The sequence below is a fragment of the Solanum pennellii genome, chromosome 10, assembly GCF_001406875.1.
Source record: "Solanum pennellii chromosome 10, SPENNV200".
Lineage (NCBI taxonomy): Eukaryota > Viridiplantae > Streptophyta > Magnoliopsida > Solanales > Solanaceae > Solanum > Solanum pennellii.
The window spans coordinates 78,986,397-79,004,427 of NC_028646.1; the positions used below are offsets into that span (position 1 = coordinate 78,986,397).

Below are 18,031 nucleotides of genomic sequence, written 5' to 3' on the forward strand. Positions count from 1 at the left end.
TTGAAGAGAATGGAATTACAAAATAATATAAGGTCTTCGTTTATTTTTATTCATCTAATTTTACATATTTCGTAATAAATAATAATAATTTTATTATGAATATATTAATTGATGAATGATGTGTCTTGGATATTGAAAAATGAGTAAGGAATAAGCAATTAATATCGATGGTAAAATTAGAAAAAAAAAATGTTATTTTTTATATATTAAAAGTAAGAAAATAAAAAAAAATTAAAAATTTAAAGGATGTTTAAATTAACTTATTTTTATATAAAAGAAATATAAGTTGTTAAAATAATAAGATGCTTAAATTAATACGGACAAATTCATATTCACATTGTTTATTTTAGTCTTTAAGAAAAAATCGTATTACGTTTGATTCATATAAAATATTATATTTACATTAAATTTTCTTATCATAATACGTCTGTTTATTAAAAAAATATCATAATATTATATTAAAATTCAAATTTCAATGACAAACTATTGTTATTTGATACTATTATTCATTTGGAGTTTTATTTTTTTACTTCAAATAAAAAAGGTAAATTTTTTATTTATATAAAGTTTTACTTAAATTTTCTCCAATTTATCTTTGCCTTTTTAAAAATAGCAAGTGGACTAAAAAATTAATTCTCCTGTTTTAGTCTTATACCACCCTTTGTTATATTAGATTTTTTCATGTTGTTTCCTTTTTTGTAGTTTATAAATCATAATATGTTATATATAAATTTATATTTCTTTTTATATTTTAATGAACAAGTTATTGTTATGTGAAATTATTATAATTATTTAGTTAGGACTTCTTCGTTCTTTGATTAACTTGAAATTAGAAAAAGAATTTCAATAAAGATGTTATTATCCTTAAATCCTAATAAACATACAAATTACTTATTTGTTTTTGTTTGATCCAAAATAAAATAAAATTTCAATTTTTTATTTATGTTTCCAATGCATTTATCAATAACGAGGTAACGTTTATATCACGTCTATATTGCTTGTTTTATTCTGATCTCGTTTCTCATTGTTATGTTGGATTTTCTTATTTTACGTGTTTTATTTTAAAAAATTGCACTATCACAATTTTTTTTTTTATAAAATTATATTTTGGTGAAAAAATAATTGTTACTTGATACCTATAATTCAATTAGAATTTCATTAATCTTCTATAATTTAAACTATTGAATAAACTTGACTCTTTGGATTTTTTAATTGTGCAACTAATAATATGACATTTTATTTCTTTATTATGTTATCTTGACTAATGTTACTAAAATTTAAATGAAAAAAATCTCAAAAATATCCTCATAATTAGTGAAATTGAACAAATTCGTCCTCTGTTAATATCTTAATTTATATGTGCCTTCAATGTCAAATATTTGATTTAAATATGCATTTATTTTAAATTGTTCCCTAACTTAACCTAATTAGTATTAGTTAGTCAATTATCGTCTAATTTCAACACGTATTTTAAAGACATTTTTAGCACATTAAAGTTTGTAACCTTCGTTTACGAGCTTTTTTTTTTTTAATTATTATTTTTTTATTTACTTTAAATAGAAAAGGTAATTTTTTTTATTTATCTAGAGTGTTCTCTCTTACATTTTTCTCCAATTTGTCTTTTGTCTGTTTTATTTCCTTTTTCTTTTTTTAATATATTAATCATAATATATAAATTATATTTTAATGAGCAAGTTATTATTATGTGATATTATTATTTAGTTAGGACTTCTTCATTCTTTGGTTAACTTTGAATTAGAAAAGAAAATTCATAAAAAAATTATTATCCTTAAATTCAATGATAAAAAGTGTCATATAATTTTCTCTATTTATTGAATTTGTTGAAGTTCATTAATTTCTGTTGCTAGTATTGTATAATAGATTTTTGTTTCAATTTTCAGAGAAATTAAATTAATCAAATAATATAAAAAAATTATGAAAGAATTAAATTATTTTTAAAACATAATATTCGGTATGACTCAATAAAACAAAACAAAAACTCTGTTTTCATTTATATTTCCAATGCATTTTTCATATGACTATGTTGCTTGTTTTATTCACATCCCATTTCCTATTTTTATGTTGAATTTTTTTACCTTACATGATTTTTTTATTAAAAAAATGTACTATCATAATATTATTTTAATTATTTATTTATTAATGGGTTTATATTGTTGGTTCATGACAATATAATGATTTTTTTTTCTCGAAACACTTTTTTTCTTTTTTGTTAAAATATTAAATATGATTAAACTAAACAATATTAAAAAATCTGAATCATTCGTCATAAGAGAAATTCAAACTTTTAAATCCTCTTAATTTCCCTTTTAACGTTTAGATCTAAAATACAATATTTCTCACAATTATGAGCAAAGCATTTAAAAATCATATTCTTATGCATACCAAATACACCCTATTTTTGTTTTAGGATGGATTGTTAATCAATGGACGGGGTGCAATGGATAAAATATTTCTCCTTTAATCAGATATTTTGAGTTTAAATTTCGAGTTTGAAAAAAATTTTGATAGGCAAATGCTATCCCTGTCCCCACTTTAATGAAGCCTTACCGGACATTAATCTGAAAGGAAAATGCTAAATGGCCAGAAAATTAAAAAAGAACATATCTTTCTTAATTTTAAATAAACTAATCTTTTTTTTTTCATGTTAGTTAAAAAACACTAAAGTTAAAAAGGTAAAAATATTCAAAAAATAAAATAAAATAGATAAAATATCATTTTGATCAAAATTTTTTTTTTCCAATCTAAAATAATGTAGCTCAAATATATACTGTTATTAAACATCATTTGTAAAAACAAGAAAAGATAAACACATGTTATAATAATGACCATTTAATGTGATCACTATTTAAGGAAAATTTGGATACACCCTAATCTTTTCATGAATATACATTAGAAAATAATTGCAAAAGATATTATAATGTTATAGTTTTAATTGCACCTTTCATACATTAATATTGGATAACTAACCTTTGTGGTTATTGTTAGGACTGAAAATAAGCAGGTGTAAACGCGGAAGCTAGCAAAGCAAACCTCGAAAGATCACGAGTAAGAANCAAAAGCTAGCAAAGCAAACCTCGAAAGACCACGAGTAAGAAAACAACGAGAAATATACCAAAAGACACAAAGATTTAACGTGGTTCGGTCAATCGACCTACGTCCACAAAGGAGATGAGCAATCCACTATAAATATGAGAGTACAAAATACAGAGGGAAACAACCTCAACCAAATCACTCGGAATACTTGGGAGGTTCACACAAGTGATAATATATCAAGCTTGTGACCCACAAATTCTCCCTCTAACCACAACTCTCAAATCCCTTAAGACTACATTGTGAATGCTGATTAAGTTAGAAGGAACATGCCTCTATTTATAGAGTCCTAAACCTTTTCCTACAAGAAAAGGATTAGTCAATTCAAAACCTTTTCCTAAAAGGAAAACCTATTTATGGTAAGAAATTTAGGGCAAATAAAACCCAACAAATCTCCCCCTTGGCCTGAATTTCTGACAAAATAAATTTGTCCACCTTCTTCACTTAATCTTCAACAACTTGCTTCTCCTCTCCATAATCTCCTTTGCAAAATTTATGTCTCAACACAGAGAACCTCTCTGAAACAATTTCTCCAACAAAATCTTCATTACTGTCAAAAAGGTTGCGGCTAGAACTACACCCGTCAAGATGAACACCTCCTTCTAACTTGGTTCAATCATCGATTATCGAACCACTAAACCTGAATCCATCATTGAATCTGGCTCTGATACCACTTGTTAGGACCGAAAATAAGCAGGTGTAAACGCGGAAGCTAGCAAAGCAAACCTCGAAAGACCACGAGTAAGAAGACAACGAGAAATATACCAAAAGACACAAAGATTTAACGTGGTTCGGTCAATCGACCTACGTCCACAAAGGAGATGAGCAATCCACTATAAATATGAGAGTACAAAATACAGAGAGAAACAACCTCAACCAATTCACTCGGAATACATGGGAGGTTCACACAAGTGATAACGTATCAAGCTTGTGACCCACAAATTCTCCCTCTAACCACAACTCTCAAAGCCTTTAAGACTACATTGTGAATGCTGATTAAGTTAGAAGGAACATTCCTCTATTTATAGAGTCCTAAACCTTTTCCTACAAGAAAAGGATTAGTCAATCCAAAACCTTTTCCTAAAAGGAAAACCTGTTTATGGTAAGAAATTTAGGTCAAATAAAACCCAACAAATCTCCCCCTTGGCCTGAATTTCTGACAAAATAAATTTGCCCACCTTCTTTACTTAATCTTCAACAACTTGCTTCTCCTCTCCATAATCTCCTTTGCAAAATTTATGTCTCAACACAGAGAACCTCTCTGAAACAATTTCTCCAACAAAATCTTCATTACTGTCAAAAAGGTTGCGGCTAGAACTACACCCGCCAAGATGAACACCTCTTTCTAACCTGGTTCAATCATCGATTATCGAACCACTAAACCTGACTCCATCATTGAATCTGGCTCTGATACCACTTGTTAGGACCGAAAATAAGCAGGTGTAAACGCGGAAGCTAGCAAAGCAAACCTCGAAAGACCACGAGTAAGAAGACAACGAGAAATATACCAAAAGACACAAAGATTTAACGTGGTTCGGTCAATCGACCTACGTCCACAAAGGAGATGAGCAATCCACTATAAATATGAGAGTACAAAATACAGAGGGAAACAACCTCAACCAATTCACTCGGAATACATGGGAGGTTCACACAAGTGATAACGTATCAAGCTTGTGACCCACAAATTCTCCCTCTAACCAAAACTCTCAAAGCCCTTAAGACTACATTGTGAATGCTGATTAAGTTAGAAGGAACATGCCTCTATTTATAGAGTCCTAAACCTTTTCCTACAAGAAAAGGATTAGTCAATCCAAAACCTTTTCCTAAAAGGAAAACCTATTTATGGTAAGAAATTTAGGGCAAATAAAACCTAACAAATCTCCCCCTTGGCCTGAATTTCTGACAAAATAAATTTGTCCACCTTCTTCACTTAATCTTCAACAACTTGCTTCTCCTCTCCATAATCTCCTTTGCAAAATTTATGTCTCAACACAGAGAACCTCTCTGAAACAATTTCTCCAACAAAATCTTCATTACTGTCAAAAAGGTTGCGGCTAGAACTACACCCGTCAAGATGAACACCTCTTTCTAACCTGGTTCAATCATCGATTATCGAACCACTGAACCTGACTCCGTCATTGAATCTGGCTCTGATACCACTTGTTAGGACTCAAAATAAGCAGGTGTAAACGCGGAAGCTAGCAAAGCAAACCTCGAAAGACCACGAGTAAGAAGACAACGAGAAATATACCAAAAGACACAAAGATTTAACGTGGTTCGGTCAATCGACCTACGTCCACAAAGGAGATGAGCAATCCACTATAAATATGAGAGTACAAAATACAGAGAGAAACAACCTCAACCAATTCACTCGGAATACATGGGAGGTTCACACAAGTGATAACGTATCAAGCTTGTGACCCACAAATTCTCCCTCTAACCACAACTCTCAAATCCCTTAAGACTACATTGTGAATGCTGATTAAGTTAGAAGGAACATTCCTCTATTTATAGAGTCCTAAACTTTTTCCTACAAGAAAAGGATTAGTCAATCCAAAACCTTTTCCTAAAAGGAAAACTTATTCATGGTAAGAAATTTAGGGCAAATAAAACCCAACAGTTATTTTATTTAAAATGTAAATAAATTTATAAAGCTTTTATTAAAAAAAATTAAACAGATAAATTGATAAAATTATTCTTTCTTATTTATAATTTTTTAGAAGAGTGTAAAAAATTTGGATAACTAATATAAAATTGAGGCATGTCTTTAAATTAAGATAGTAAAATTCTTTTTTTTATTTCTTCTAAATCGGATAAATAGATTAAAATATACTATTTTTTTAAATTATCCTTTTAACTTTGTTACGTGTGAATTGAACATATGCCCAAAACAATGGCAAATAGTTGTTGCCAATAAATAACTCATCATGAAGTCAACTTATATTAATTAGGACATGTTAGTGATAAATTCTTACTATAGTCTACGCGTTTCGAATAATAATGATAACTTTATGGTCACTATTGGTCACTTTTTTTTTATTTTCTCTTTTAATATAAATTTATACAAACTATGTAAAGAGTAAAAAAAACGAGGTAATAAATAATTTCAAATTGAATTTAAGAAAAGAGCGAGATAGTAGCTAGAGAGGCGAGCAAGAGATGGATAGATTCAAGTGAGATAGGAGGAAGATGAGTGAGAGAGTTTGTATATTTCAGATACATGCATCTGATATCTGGTATATCAGATAAATGTATCTGGTATCATAGATACCAGATATATTTGAAATATAAGAATATGTCGAGAGAGCCGACCAAAAGAATTAGTGTATCTCATATATATGTGAATTTACTTGAATACAATGTACTTGAACAAATTACATCAAATTTGACTCCATGTATCTAAGATACATATATCTGAACGCGGCAGATATAGATATCCAACAATCGAAATCTTATATAAATGATAATTTCAAAAATTCATTAGAAAATACGTAATTATATCCTAAATTAGTGAAACTTATGTTGTTAGCTTTGAAAATTATTTTCACTATAAAAAAAATCCTTGAAATGATTGTCTTAGTACAACTAGAGAAAAAAAATAAATTTTACGAATGACTTTTCATCTTTACTCCGACAACTCATAGTCTCATCCCACCATCCCTATCTCTCATAATATTTATCTATATTTACATATAAGTACGTTTAAATAATATTTTTACATACATTTATTAATTTTTGCCTAGCAAAGACGCGGCGGTACTATTCCCTAAGAAAGGAAATTAAAATAAAATAACGATTACTTGAGGTAATGAAACTAATTAACTAACTTTATCTTTCTATTAAAGGAGTCAATATTGTCTCAAAAACAATAACACCTTTAAATTATATTTAATTAAAAGGAAAACTTGTACCTTATTATTTGTATAACACACATTAACTTGCCATCCACTTAACATATTTAAGTATATTGTTATATAATACACGCAATTTCCTTTAATAGGTTATTTAATAAACTAATATCTTAATATTATGTTAAAATATCTATTTATAGAGGTGACACGGTTTTATTATTAAAATCCCAAATTTAAAAAGTTTAGTCAAAAACAAAGAAATGTCGAGTCAGAATTACTTATCGTTAGACTTAACTTGGTATGAATAAAAAATAAAGAAAAATGAAAATTTAAATGAAATATTAATTTTTTTTGAAGAGAATTTTTTTCAATATTACTTAACTAAAAAACGAATTTTATCATTGCTCACTCAAAAACGATTTTTTTTTTAAAAAAAATTCTTAAATACGCCAATAAATTTTATATTCTTGAAATCAACGTATTAACACACACATAATATTAAAAATGATACTATTTCTTTTAAAGTAGATCTTAAAAAGCATATAAATTAAAGTTTATAGAGTAATAATTTTCACGTGCTAACAAATGGCTTTAGTAACAATAATTTGAGCCTGTGAGCAAATATCACGTTTTTTTTTTTATAAAAATAAATATCACTAATTGAAGTGTAAATATCATGTAGCACTCCCAATCAATTTATTTGCGTTAATATTATTATTTATTATTCATTTTAAAAAAATATTTTTTTAATTTTTGATAATTTTTTAATTATTTCTAATTATTTAAGATTAAAAGATAAAAAATAATAAATTAATATTTTATTTATCACTAGTTAGAGAACATAAAATTCAAAAAATTTCTTTATTCTCATGGATTTAGCGTCAAACGAACCAACTAAAACAATGGAAGTTGGTGGCTGAGATCCGAACATCCTTGATAAAAAATAACATTGATATTTTTTATTTCTAGCGTTTATTAAATTTTTTAAAACAAGACTAGAGGTCGACTCGTTAGTTTAGACTTTAGAGCTTTCAAAATTCACCTCTAACATTACAAGCTCAAATCATAAACGCTATGTTTTTCGAACTCTTTGATAAAATTTCTGAATCCTCTTATTTGACGAAAACCGCACAAACATATTACTTTTTCAAAAATAGTTTTAAAATGTACAAATGTTTATCTTACTATTTCTTTTTTTTAAATTTTACGATCGGTCAAATAAAATCACATAAATTGAGACAGAACGAGTATAGGAATACCTTAAATATTGATGGGATGACTCATCTGATCCTATCTCAAACTTAGCCTCCTAATAAAATATACACTGCCACGTGTCCAGCAATCAACGCATTCTCTATTAGACACGTTTATTATATGGTTGGGTTTATTTTTATTTTTTTTTAATTCTAATAAACTTTTCTTCAATGATAACGTATTGTATTTTTTTTCTCCGTATAAATATTAAATAAATAACATAAATTGACCCACAATATAATATGATATATTTTTTTTCGTTTAGTACACTTTGATTTTGTATGTTTTTGAAAAAATGGAGTACTTAACTAAATATGTATTTTGAGTAAGGTCAATTATTAGGTATTGATTTGGAAATAAATTATTAATGTAGAAGATTGAATGTGTATAGAAATCTTTAAATATGAGGATTTTTATATCTTGATAGGAAAAAAGTTATCAAAATATAGTACGAAATTATAAAAGTAAAACCTAATGGGAAGTAGAGGTATCTCAACCTTCCATAATTTCAACGAATTCAAAAAGATAACAATGAGATCACACATACAAATGCGAACGATTGATTTGGCTTGTAAGAAATGTACGCACACGAAGGAAAGAATTCGATGCAGATTAATGAGAGAAAGTCTCTCTATTTATATATTCAATAAAAGATAGTATGAAAATGTATCAATTAGTCTTATCGGAAATGTCACAACTCTTTGAAAAGAGACAATCTTTCAAAAGATCACACCTTTTTAAAAAATACATAATCTTTCGAATGATTCCGACTCATAATCCTTTAAAAAAATAAAACTTTTCGTAAAAATCATAACCCTTCGCTTTGTAATTCCTATTCACACATTTAAAATTCATCTAAAAAAAATAGCTCCATCCATTGTACCAGTCATTCAAAAGTCAAATATCAAGTTTAAGTTATTTTTAAGTTTATCATGATAGCTTAATCTTCACCTTGGAGTAGAAAAGACAAAAATTAAATATTGATAATTATGTTAAGACGCAAATTTTAAAATAAATTTTTAATGACTCTTGAAGATGGTGATTGTTTAAAACATGTTTTGATAAGATAAGTCTATTTTTAGCCTTATTATAAAATTATGAAGCATTAAAACAGATATTATAATTAATTTGCAAAGCAAATGGGATATAATGATTTAAACGAGGAAATATATTATTTACTGGCCATCAAGTTTATTGGATGAGTATTACGTTTAAATATAATATTTATTTTGATTGTTACGTAAATTATATTATATCATATTATTTAAGTTTATTAAAGATAATATTAAGAAGATTCATTTTATATGACGATTGATTTAGTGTGATCACATCGTTATCTTGATATTTTTTTTTATTTATTTTATTTATATTATTTAGTAATTTATTTCATTTTTACCCTTTTTTTTATAATAACTCTACTTTTCTTCGTAGATTTATCATTTAAAATATAAATATGTAATATTATATAATTACAAAGAGCAATATAATTTATGTAAACAAATCATTTATCAAAACAAATATAATACGTTGTAAAACAATGTATATAAATATTTATGAAAAATCTACAAAGTCACCATAAAACTATTTTTTATGTGGTCTTTTATGTGTAACCCCTGTCCCACATAGTTTAATAATAAATTTAATTATTTCAAAATTAAGATTTTATTTTAATTCGATATTTATTGAAATTAACACTTCAAATCCAAAATATCCTGTAAATTCAAAGAATTCGAATGTGATTTTCTTTTTTCAAAATTGTATATTCAATGGTTCATTAAATGCTAACAAACTAAATTTGATTCAATGAATAGAAAAAAAAAGTAGTTTATTGAGAAATTTTTCATCTATTTTTGTATTTATACGTAGCATTTGACGTCATGGCTGAGCGTTATAAATAAATAAATTAAAATAATATTATTATAATTACAATTTACCTCAAATTATTAGATATATCAATATGCTTATTTTCTAATAAACAAAGAACACAAATATAACAAAATGTTAATTCGTTAAAAAATAATTTATTTTAATAACACAATACTTCATCTTCTACCAAACACAAATAAATTAAAATAGAGAAAATAACTATGAGTAATTTTCAAAATCAAAATATTATGCTTTTCGAAGAACTAATTTAAAACTTTGAACATGTTTTTTTCTATTCATCTATTCGAGATGAGAAGATACATGCATGTTATATACTTCATTCGTCCGGTATTATTTGCTATTATTTTTATTTTTAGAGTTAAATTATAAAAACTTTGACTAACATTTTAAGATACATTTTTTCATCATATTAATATTCAAAAAATTATAATTTATAGTGCTTTTCATATAGTTTTAGAATATCTAATTTTTTTATTTAAAATATCGAATTAATGTGATCTAATTTACCTTTGAAAATTAGTCAAATTGATTTTCGATAAGCGCAACATGACAAACATTTTCGGACGGTGGGAGTATTTTACACTCCCTCTGTCCCTATTTACTTGTCCATTTTAACAAATCAAGAAAGGACAACAATTTTTTTCCTAATATGCCCTTATTTAGTTCTAGAAAATTTCTAGTAATACTTCCTCCGTCCACAATTGTCAGTCATGTTAAGATCATGACACTTATCAAGAAAAATTTAATACAAAGTGTAATTTGACTAATATAACCCTACTATATCAAGAATATCAAAAGTTTACAATTGAACTACACTACCATTAAGGGCAAATTTGGAAAAAGGTGACTAATTGTTTCTTGGTTATTTAAATTTACAATTAATTTTGGACATCTATTTTTAATATACTTGTCAAACAACTGTGGACGGAGGAAGTACTAAGTTGTAATGCATGCTTTTTTAAATCAGAAAATACATTTATTATACTTATAGAGTTGCATAATCTTTTAAATTAATAATAAAATTGTAACTAACGTATGATAATAATTGATATCTTAATTTGTGTGTCACTTCTAAAGTGGACAACTAAATAAGGACAGAGGATGGGAGTAATAATTATCAAATTAAATAAGTTTGTTTTTTGGCACAACCATATATTTGTTTTATTGGGATTTATTACCTCACATAAATTTACAAATATACAATAATCCAACAAAAAGTTATAAATCTCATGGTTAAGAAGATTTCATCAATTTTTTAACTAGAGAATTCAGGTTTAATATTTTAAAATTAAAAAAAAATGGAATTAATTCTTTCTTGCACAAATTTAAATTTAATTATTCTGTAATATGAACAAAGAAATTACAAAATTAAAAAAATCAATGGTCATAATATTTTTTTTCATAAAAAAACCTAAAATATTTTGGTCAACCTAATAGAAATTATATTTGTTTGGTAAAGGAAAGTCTAAGTTTAGTCATGAAAAAAAAATATGAAGTCTAGTCTAAGGTAGCTTCAATTATTTGTATGAGGAATATGGTCAACAGTGGAAGGCTTTTTTTTAAAAAAAAAATGTATAAATATAATTATTTATTTGGGTTGTTAATTTAATGCTTTCAAATCTTAAAACTCACATTATTCACAAGAAAAAAATTTGATAAATTGAAAATAAACTTGTTATTAGTCAACTACTCCACTTGTTTTTTTAGAAAAATTAAATATTTTATTGTCAAATTAGTAATTAATATTAGCTGGTATTTGACCAAATACACTTCTACTTTTTCCCCAAAGAGTGGTCTTCCTATAAACTTCCATCCATAATTAATGAATTTATTTATTTTTAAAAAGAGAAATATGTATTTTAATTAAATTGATATTAATAATAAATATTTCGTGTAATTTCATAAAAAAAAAAGGTAAAATATACAAAATTTTAATATATTTTTATGGAATAAAAGAATTATTTCTGTTCACCGATTCAAAGAAATATCTCCAAAGTAATTAGAGCATATTTCTCTAAATTCTAAAATGCATAAAAAAGTAAATAAGTTTTTTCTACACTTGACCAGTATAGTTTAATCAAAGACAAGAAAATGATTTTCTAGAGTGGCATTTTCATTTATATTTACTCAAATGATAGTAATATTTGAAGTAATTTTCTGTTTTTGAAATTTATATATATAAAAAATTCTCATTTTATCTTTTTACGGGAATAAATAAAAGATTATTATACATTAAAAAAAAAACTATAACAGAAACGTGTTAACTTTATTTAGATTTCATCGTGACCCAAAACTAAAGATAATATTAACTTGTTGGAAAAAATGACATAATACATAAACTTGTTCTTTAAAGTTGGCTTTAGCTGACATTTATGATCCTAATTTTGATTGTACATAATTAGACACTCAAACTTGTTTAAAGTTAAATAAATAGATACATACATCATACGTGGTATTCTACATGACAATTTCACGTCTTTTAAGTTAAAAAAAAAACTAGAAAGAAATAGGTGGTGGAAGATAGGGGAACTTTCACAAATAGTCACTATAATAAACTTGTATATATAGTTTTAGCTGCCGTATTTGTATAATTCACGGATTTGTATAATTCACAGGTTTGTATAATCTGCCGGATATTTGTATAGTTCAATTATTTATAAAAGCTTGAAATAACAAATGTATACAATTACAAATATCAGAAGTGTAAATAGTTATACAAATTATATTATACAAAGTCTGAATTATACAAAAGTTATACAAATTCTGAATTATACAAAACTGAAAAGCTAAGCCGCCTAAGTATAGCTCAAAAAGTAGGTCGCGAGTTATCATTAAGGAAAATTATAACTAATTAACCAGTATATGTTTGCTTATACGAATAACTTTCCGTAGAAATATTAAGTTGTAGTTGTTGGGCTAAAAGCATGCGAATTCGGATTTGGGCTTTAGATTTTAGAATACTAAAGCCTGCCTGACCGATTGATATCTATATTCAGCCCAATGGACTTTTGATTTCACTTAAAAGAACACGAATTCACGTATTTTTCTCTTAATCTAGTGAGATTTATATTTGTTTACTCTTTTGTTATCGATACTTATATTCGTATTTCAAATATAACATAGAGGATATTTTGTACGGGTTAAATTAATTAGATAAGCATAAGTCGGGTTTAAAGACATAACGAGTCATTTAAGAGAAATTAGGTAAATTTATTCATCTAGAGAACATATTTATCAAGTTTTATAGTGGCTAGGGTATTTTTAGTTCGATAGTATAGCGAAGACAAACTTAATTTATAAATGAAAGTATAATATATATATATATATTATTAATTTCATTTTGCTTGAGACAAAAACAATTCATGATAAGAGTCAATTTTCTTAATTTTTAATTTATGCCGACAGAAAGAGACAGTTGGGAGCTACAACGTCTTCATCCACCAACTAATCATATCAATTATATCAAATAAAATAATAATGCAGTGCTAACTAAGTTTACCACTTGAATTTTTTTCTTTCTAAGTTACTATTGTTTGGATACATAAATTCTTTCAAATGTAATAGCTTGTTAGGATTGGAAATAAGTAGGTGTAAATATGAAAGTTAGCAATGCAAAACTCAAAAGATCACGAGTAAGAAGACAATGAGAAATATACCAAAAGACATAAAGATTTAATGTGGTTCGGTTAATGGATCTACGTCCGCAAAAGAGATGAGCAATCCACTATAAATACGAGAGTACAAAATACAGAGAGAAACAACCTCAACCAATTCACTCGGAATACATGGGAGGTTTACACAAGTGATAAACGTATCAAACTTGTGACCCATAAATTCTCCCCTTAACCAAAACTCTCAAAGCCCTTAAAACTACATTGTGAATGCTGATTAAGTTAGAAGGACATTCTTCTAATTATAGAGTCTTACACCTTTTCCTACCAGAAAAAGGATTAGTCAATCCAAAATCTTTTTCTAAAACGAAAATCTATTTATGGTAAAAAATTTAGGGCAAATAAAACCCGGCAATAGCTCGCAAAAATTACATAAACAAAAGATGTATCATTATTAATATGAATTGTTACATGTAATATTAGAGTTACTCGTTGATGGGACAAATCACATCATTTAATATAGTTTTAGGCGAATCTCAAACCTCTGTATGTGTGATATTTTAGGCAAATTCTATATCGACAAAACATAACAAATATATTGGATATATTTGAAAATATTAGACCTAATAATATATTTTCAAAAAATGTTGGTATCGCCAAATTAGATAATATCACCATTAGGATGAATTGTTGCATCATCAGAATTCTTAAAAATCATTGAAATTACTATGAAGCCCCCAACCACTCTCCCAATGTTTCTTTACTTTCTTGTTCACTTAAAACTGAATTATTATTAGTTTTCCCAACTGTCTCCTGCTGAACCTAACTTTTATCAGGTACACATTTTGTTTAATTATTCAAAAATGATACTAACTAAAAAGCAATAAAAGTCGGAAAATTAGTAAGACAACTGAACTCTGAATGTTAGTGGTTATTATTATTTGAAATTACCCTTCTAAACCCATGCCATGATATATGTGTACGCATCTTAATCATTCAACTAGATATCAGTTACTTTCCACCAGTATCGTACCAACAGACAAATAATTTTGACTACAAGGAAGAAAATGGCTAGGGTTCCATTAGTCTTGCTATATGACAATGACAAGTTGACAGCCAACGTGCACTAAAGTATGGTTCGGAAATGGGAACAGCACAAGAAGAGTGAAGGCTGTTAACTGCACATGGAACGTTATCATCAGGTACATGGTGAAACAAAACCATGTTGGTGCCTCACATGGCAAGGGGACTGATACAACACATGACCCCCAATAATGCAACTTTAACCAATACCCAGTACTACTAAAACAATAAATAAACATTTATACAAGCCGTTCTTCACTTCTTGAGAAATTCTAGATCAAAAACGACAAAAGATGGAACAAATATTTAAGCAATATTGCAACTACAAAGTACAAACTCACGCTCATCACTGTCTCCAGCATTCACTTCACAGCAAAGTGTAAACAAATATGGAACACACAAGAAAAAGAAATGCTCAAAACCCAGGGAGATCAGAAACATATTACACAACATATAATAAAATGTACTGTGTTTCTTCAGTTCTCTTCCTGCACCTCGTAGTCTTCATCCTCATATTCACCTTCTTCATCAGCAGTAGCATCTTGATATTGCTGATACTCAGACACGAGGTCGTTCATGTTGCTTTCAGCTTCAGTGAACTCCATTTCGTCCATTCCTTCACCTGTGTACCAATGCAAGAAAGCCTTTCTCCTGAACATAGCAGTAAACTGCTCACTCACCCTCCTAAACATTTCCTGAATGGAAGTGGAGTTTCCGATGAAGGTAGATGCCATTGAGAGACCTCTTGGTGGGATGTCACAGACACTGGATTTCACATTATTTGGAATCCATTCGACAAAGTAGGAAGAGTTCTTGTTCTGAACATTAATCATCTGTTCATCAACTTCCTTGGTGCTCATTTTACCCCTGAACATGGCTGAGGCAGTAAGGTAACGACCATGACGTGGATCAGCAGCACACATCATGTTTTTGGCATCCCACATTTGCTGGGTCAGCTCTGGGACTGTAAGTGCACGGTATTGCTGTGAACCACGAGAAGTGAGAGGAGCAAATCCAACCATGAAGAAGTGCAAACGAGGGAAGGGGATCAGGTTAACAGCAAGCTTCCTAAGATCAGAGTTCAATTGACCCGGGAACCTGAGGCAGCAAGTGACCCCACTCATCGTAGCGGAAATCAAGTGGTTCAAATCACCAACTGCAACATGATAATGCATTTAGCAAGTGCAATAAAAGATGAGTAAACATATCATAATTCTGGAGAAGCCACTTTATAACAAAACATTATACATGAAGGTTACAATTCCACCAGGTTAAAAAGGGCGAAAGCGAAAGTCAAATCTATACATTGATAATCAAAGAACATCGACAAAAAGTAAAATCATCAATTTGGATAATGTATACTCACAGCTGGGTGTGGTAAGCTTGAGAGTCCTGAAACAAATGTCATATAGAGCTTCATTGTCAAGCACCATACACTCATCAGCATTTTCAACAAGCTGATGCACTGAAAGGGTAGCATTATATGGCTCAACCACTGTATCTGAAACCTTTGGTGATGGGAACACAGAGAACGTGAGCATCATGCGATCAGGGTATTCTTCCCTGATTTTGGAGATCAGTAAAGTTCCCATTCCAGAACCTGTTCCTCCACCAAGTGAATGGCACACTTGAAAACCTGCAAAAAGTAGAAAAATGTATCAATAACACCACAATATTGACCAAATTAAGCAGTCCTATTGCCGAGTAAGGATTATAAGAAATATAACTCAAATCCATGAATATACCTTGAAGACAGTCACAATTCTCAGCCTCCTTCCTGACAACATCAAGAACAGAATCAATAAGCTCCGCACCCTCAGTGTAATGACCCTTAGCCCAATTGTTTCCAGCACCAGACTGGCCGAAAACAAAGTTATCAGGCCTAAATATCTGCCCATAAGGACCAGTTCTCACACTGTCCATCGTGCCAGGCTCGAGATCCATGAGCACTGCACGGGGAACAAACCTCCCACATGATGCTTCATTGTAATACACATTGACACGTTCCAATTGCAGATCTGATGTTCCAACATAGCGTCCAGTAGGATCAATTCCATGTTCATCACATACAACTTCCCAGAACTTTGATCCAATCTGGTTTCCACATTGTCCACCTTGGATGTGAAGGATTTCTCTCATTTTTTCTGTAACAAACAAGATGTTTTAAGTTCTTCTCTTATATTGAAAACCACAACAAAAATTATAAAAAAATTCATGATTCACAATCAATTACATCTAATTCTCACGAAACTAAGTGGATCGCCACAGCATTCACCTATCAAATCATAACTTTCAGTGGATAAATCTTAGTGCTTGAAGTAATTTTCATGTTTAAATAAGCATCAATATCACTACGAAATGCTGATCCAATTCTATGACATCAAAGGCATTATTCACACAAATAACAATACAAATCACATTTTCAACAGATCTTGTTCAACAGATCTCAACAAATAGACTAACCACAGTACATTCTATACAAAATACATCAAATCTACAACATGTGATCTAACAAACAGTATATCTCAGATCTCAAAATCAGCAAAACGTCGGAAGTTCAGTTGATCTAAACATTGAAAATGAGGCAATGATATCATATCCAGTAGATTTTTAACAAACAGGCAAGGAAAATGAGGCAAAAATCATTTCAAGTAGCAGAAAATCACTAATCACAGTATAAATCATAAAAAATCACAAATGCAATACCTAAAAAACACAGAAAGCTCATTGATCTACGATATTCAAGTACAAAATATTGCAGAAACAGATCAAACTATATAAAATGAACCAAAAAATCTCAACATGTCATTATAGATCTAAAAATATCATCATACGCGGCGGATTTTCACATAGTAAACAAGGAAAATGAGGCAAACAATCATTTTACGATAGCAGAAAATCATTATACAAATCATCAAAAAATACTATATGACATCACAGATCTAAGAACAACATTCATACACAGAAGATTTTCACAAAATATACCATAAAAATGAGAAAAAAAATCACTCTACTATAGCAAAAAATCATCAAATGCAATTCAAAAAACGACAGATCTGCGAACAGTAGACAGAAAACATACCTTCTAAATCGGAGAGAAAACTGAAGAGATCTGAAAAATGATGAACAGTGAAGTAGAACTACTCACTCGATCGAGAGAGTAGTAGAAAGAGTGAGAAGAGTAGGGGTAAGGGAAATGAAGCTCAGTAGAGAATTTTATATGAGCAAGAGGGA

The 18,031-nt window shown here is 28.6% G+C and overlaps 1 protein-coding gene across 1 annotated transcript; it reads right to left on the reverse strand.

Annotated features, from left to right (window-relative positions):
- Window positions 1–14,996: 14,996 nt before the first annotated feature.
- LOC107002241 (tubulin beta-5 chain) lies at window positions 14,997–18,031 on the reverse strand. Its single transcript, XM_015200181.2, has 4 exons — window positions 17,880–18,031; window positions 16,543–16,941; window positions 16,164–16,433; window positions 14,997–15,953 (listed from the first exon to the last, which is right to left on the reverse strand). The coding sequence occupies exons 2-4, from the start codon at window positions 16,934–16,936 to the stop codon at window positions 15,274–15,276; spliced, it is 1,344 nt and encodes a 447-aa protein (XP_015055667.1). The 5' UTR covers window positions 16,937–16,941; window positions 17,880–18,031; the 3' UTR covers window positions 14,997–15,273.

Bases quoted from the DNA above. Each gene is read 5' to 3' on its own strand.
- LOC107002241 (XM_015200181.2), bottom strand. From the start codon at position 16,936: ATGAGAGAAATCCTTCACATCCAAGGTGGACAATGTGGAAACCAGATT. The intron at 16,434-16,542 runs GTATATTCATGG...TACTTTTTGCAG, and splicing joins GAATTGTGACTGTCTTCAAG to GTTTTCAAGTGTGCCATTCA. The intron at 15,954-16,163 runs GTGAGTATACAT...ATCATGTTGCAG, and splicing joins CAAGCTTACCACACCCAGCT to TTGGTGATTTGAACCACTTG.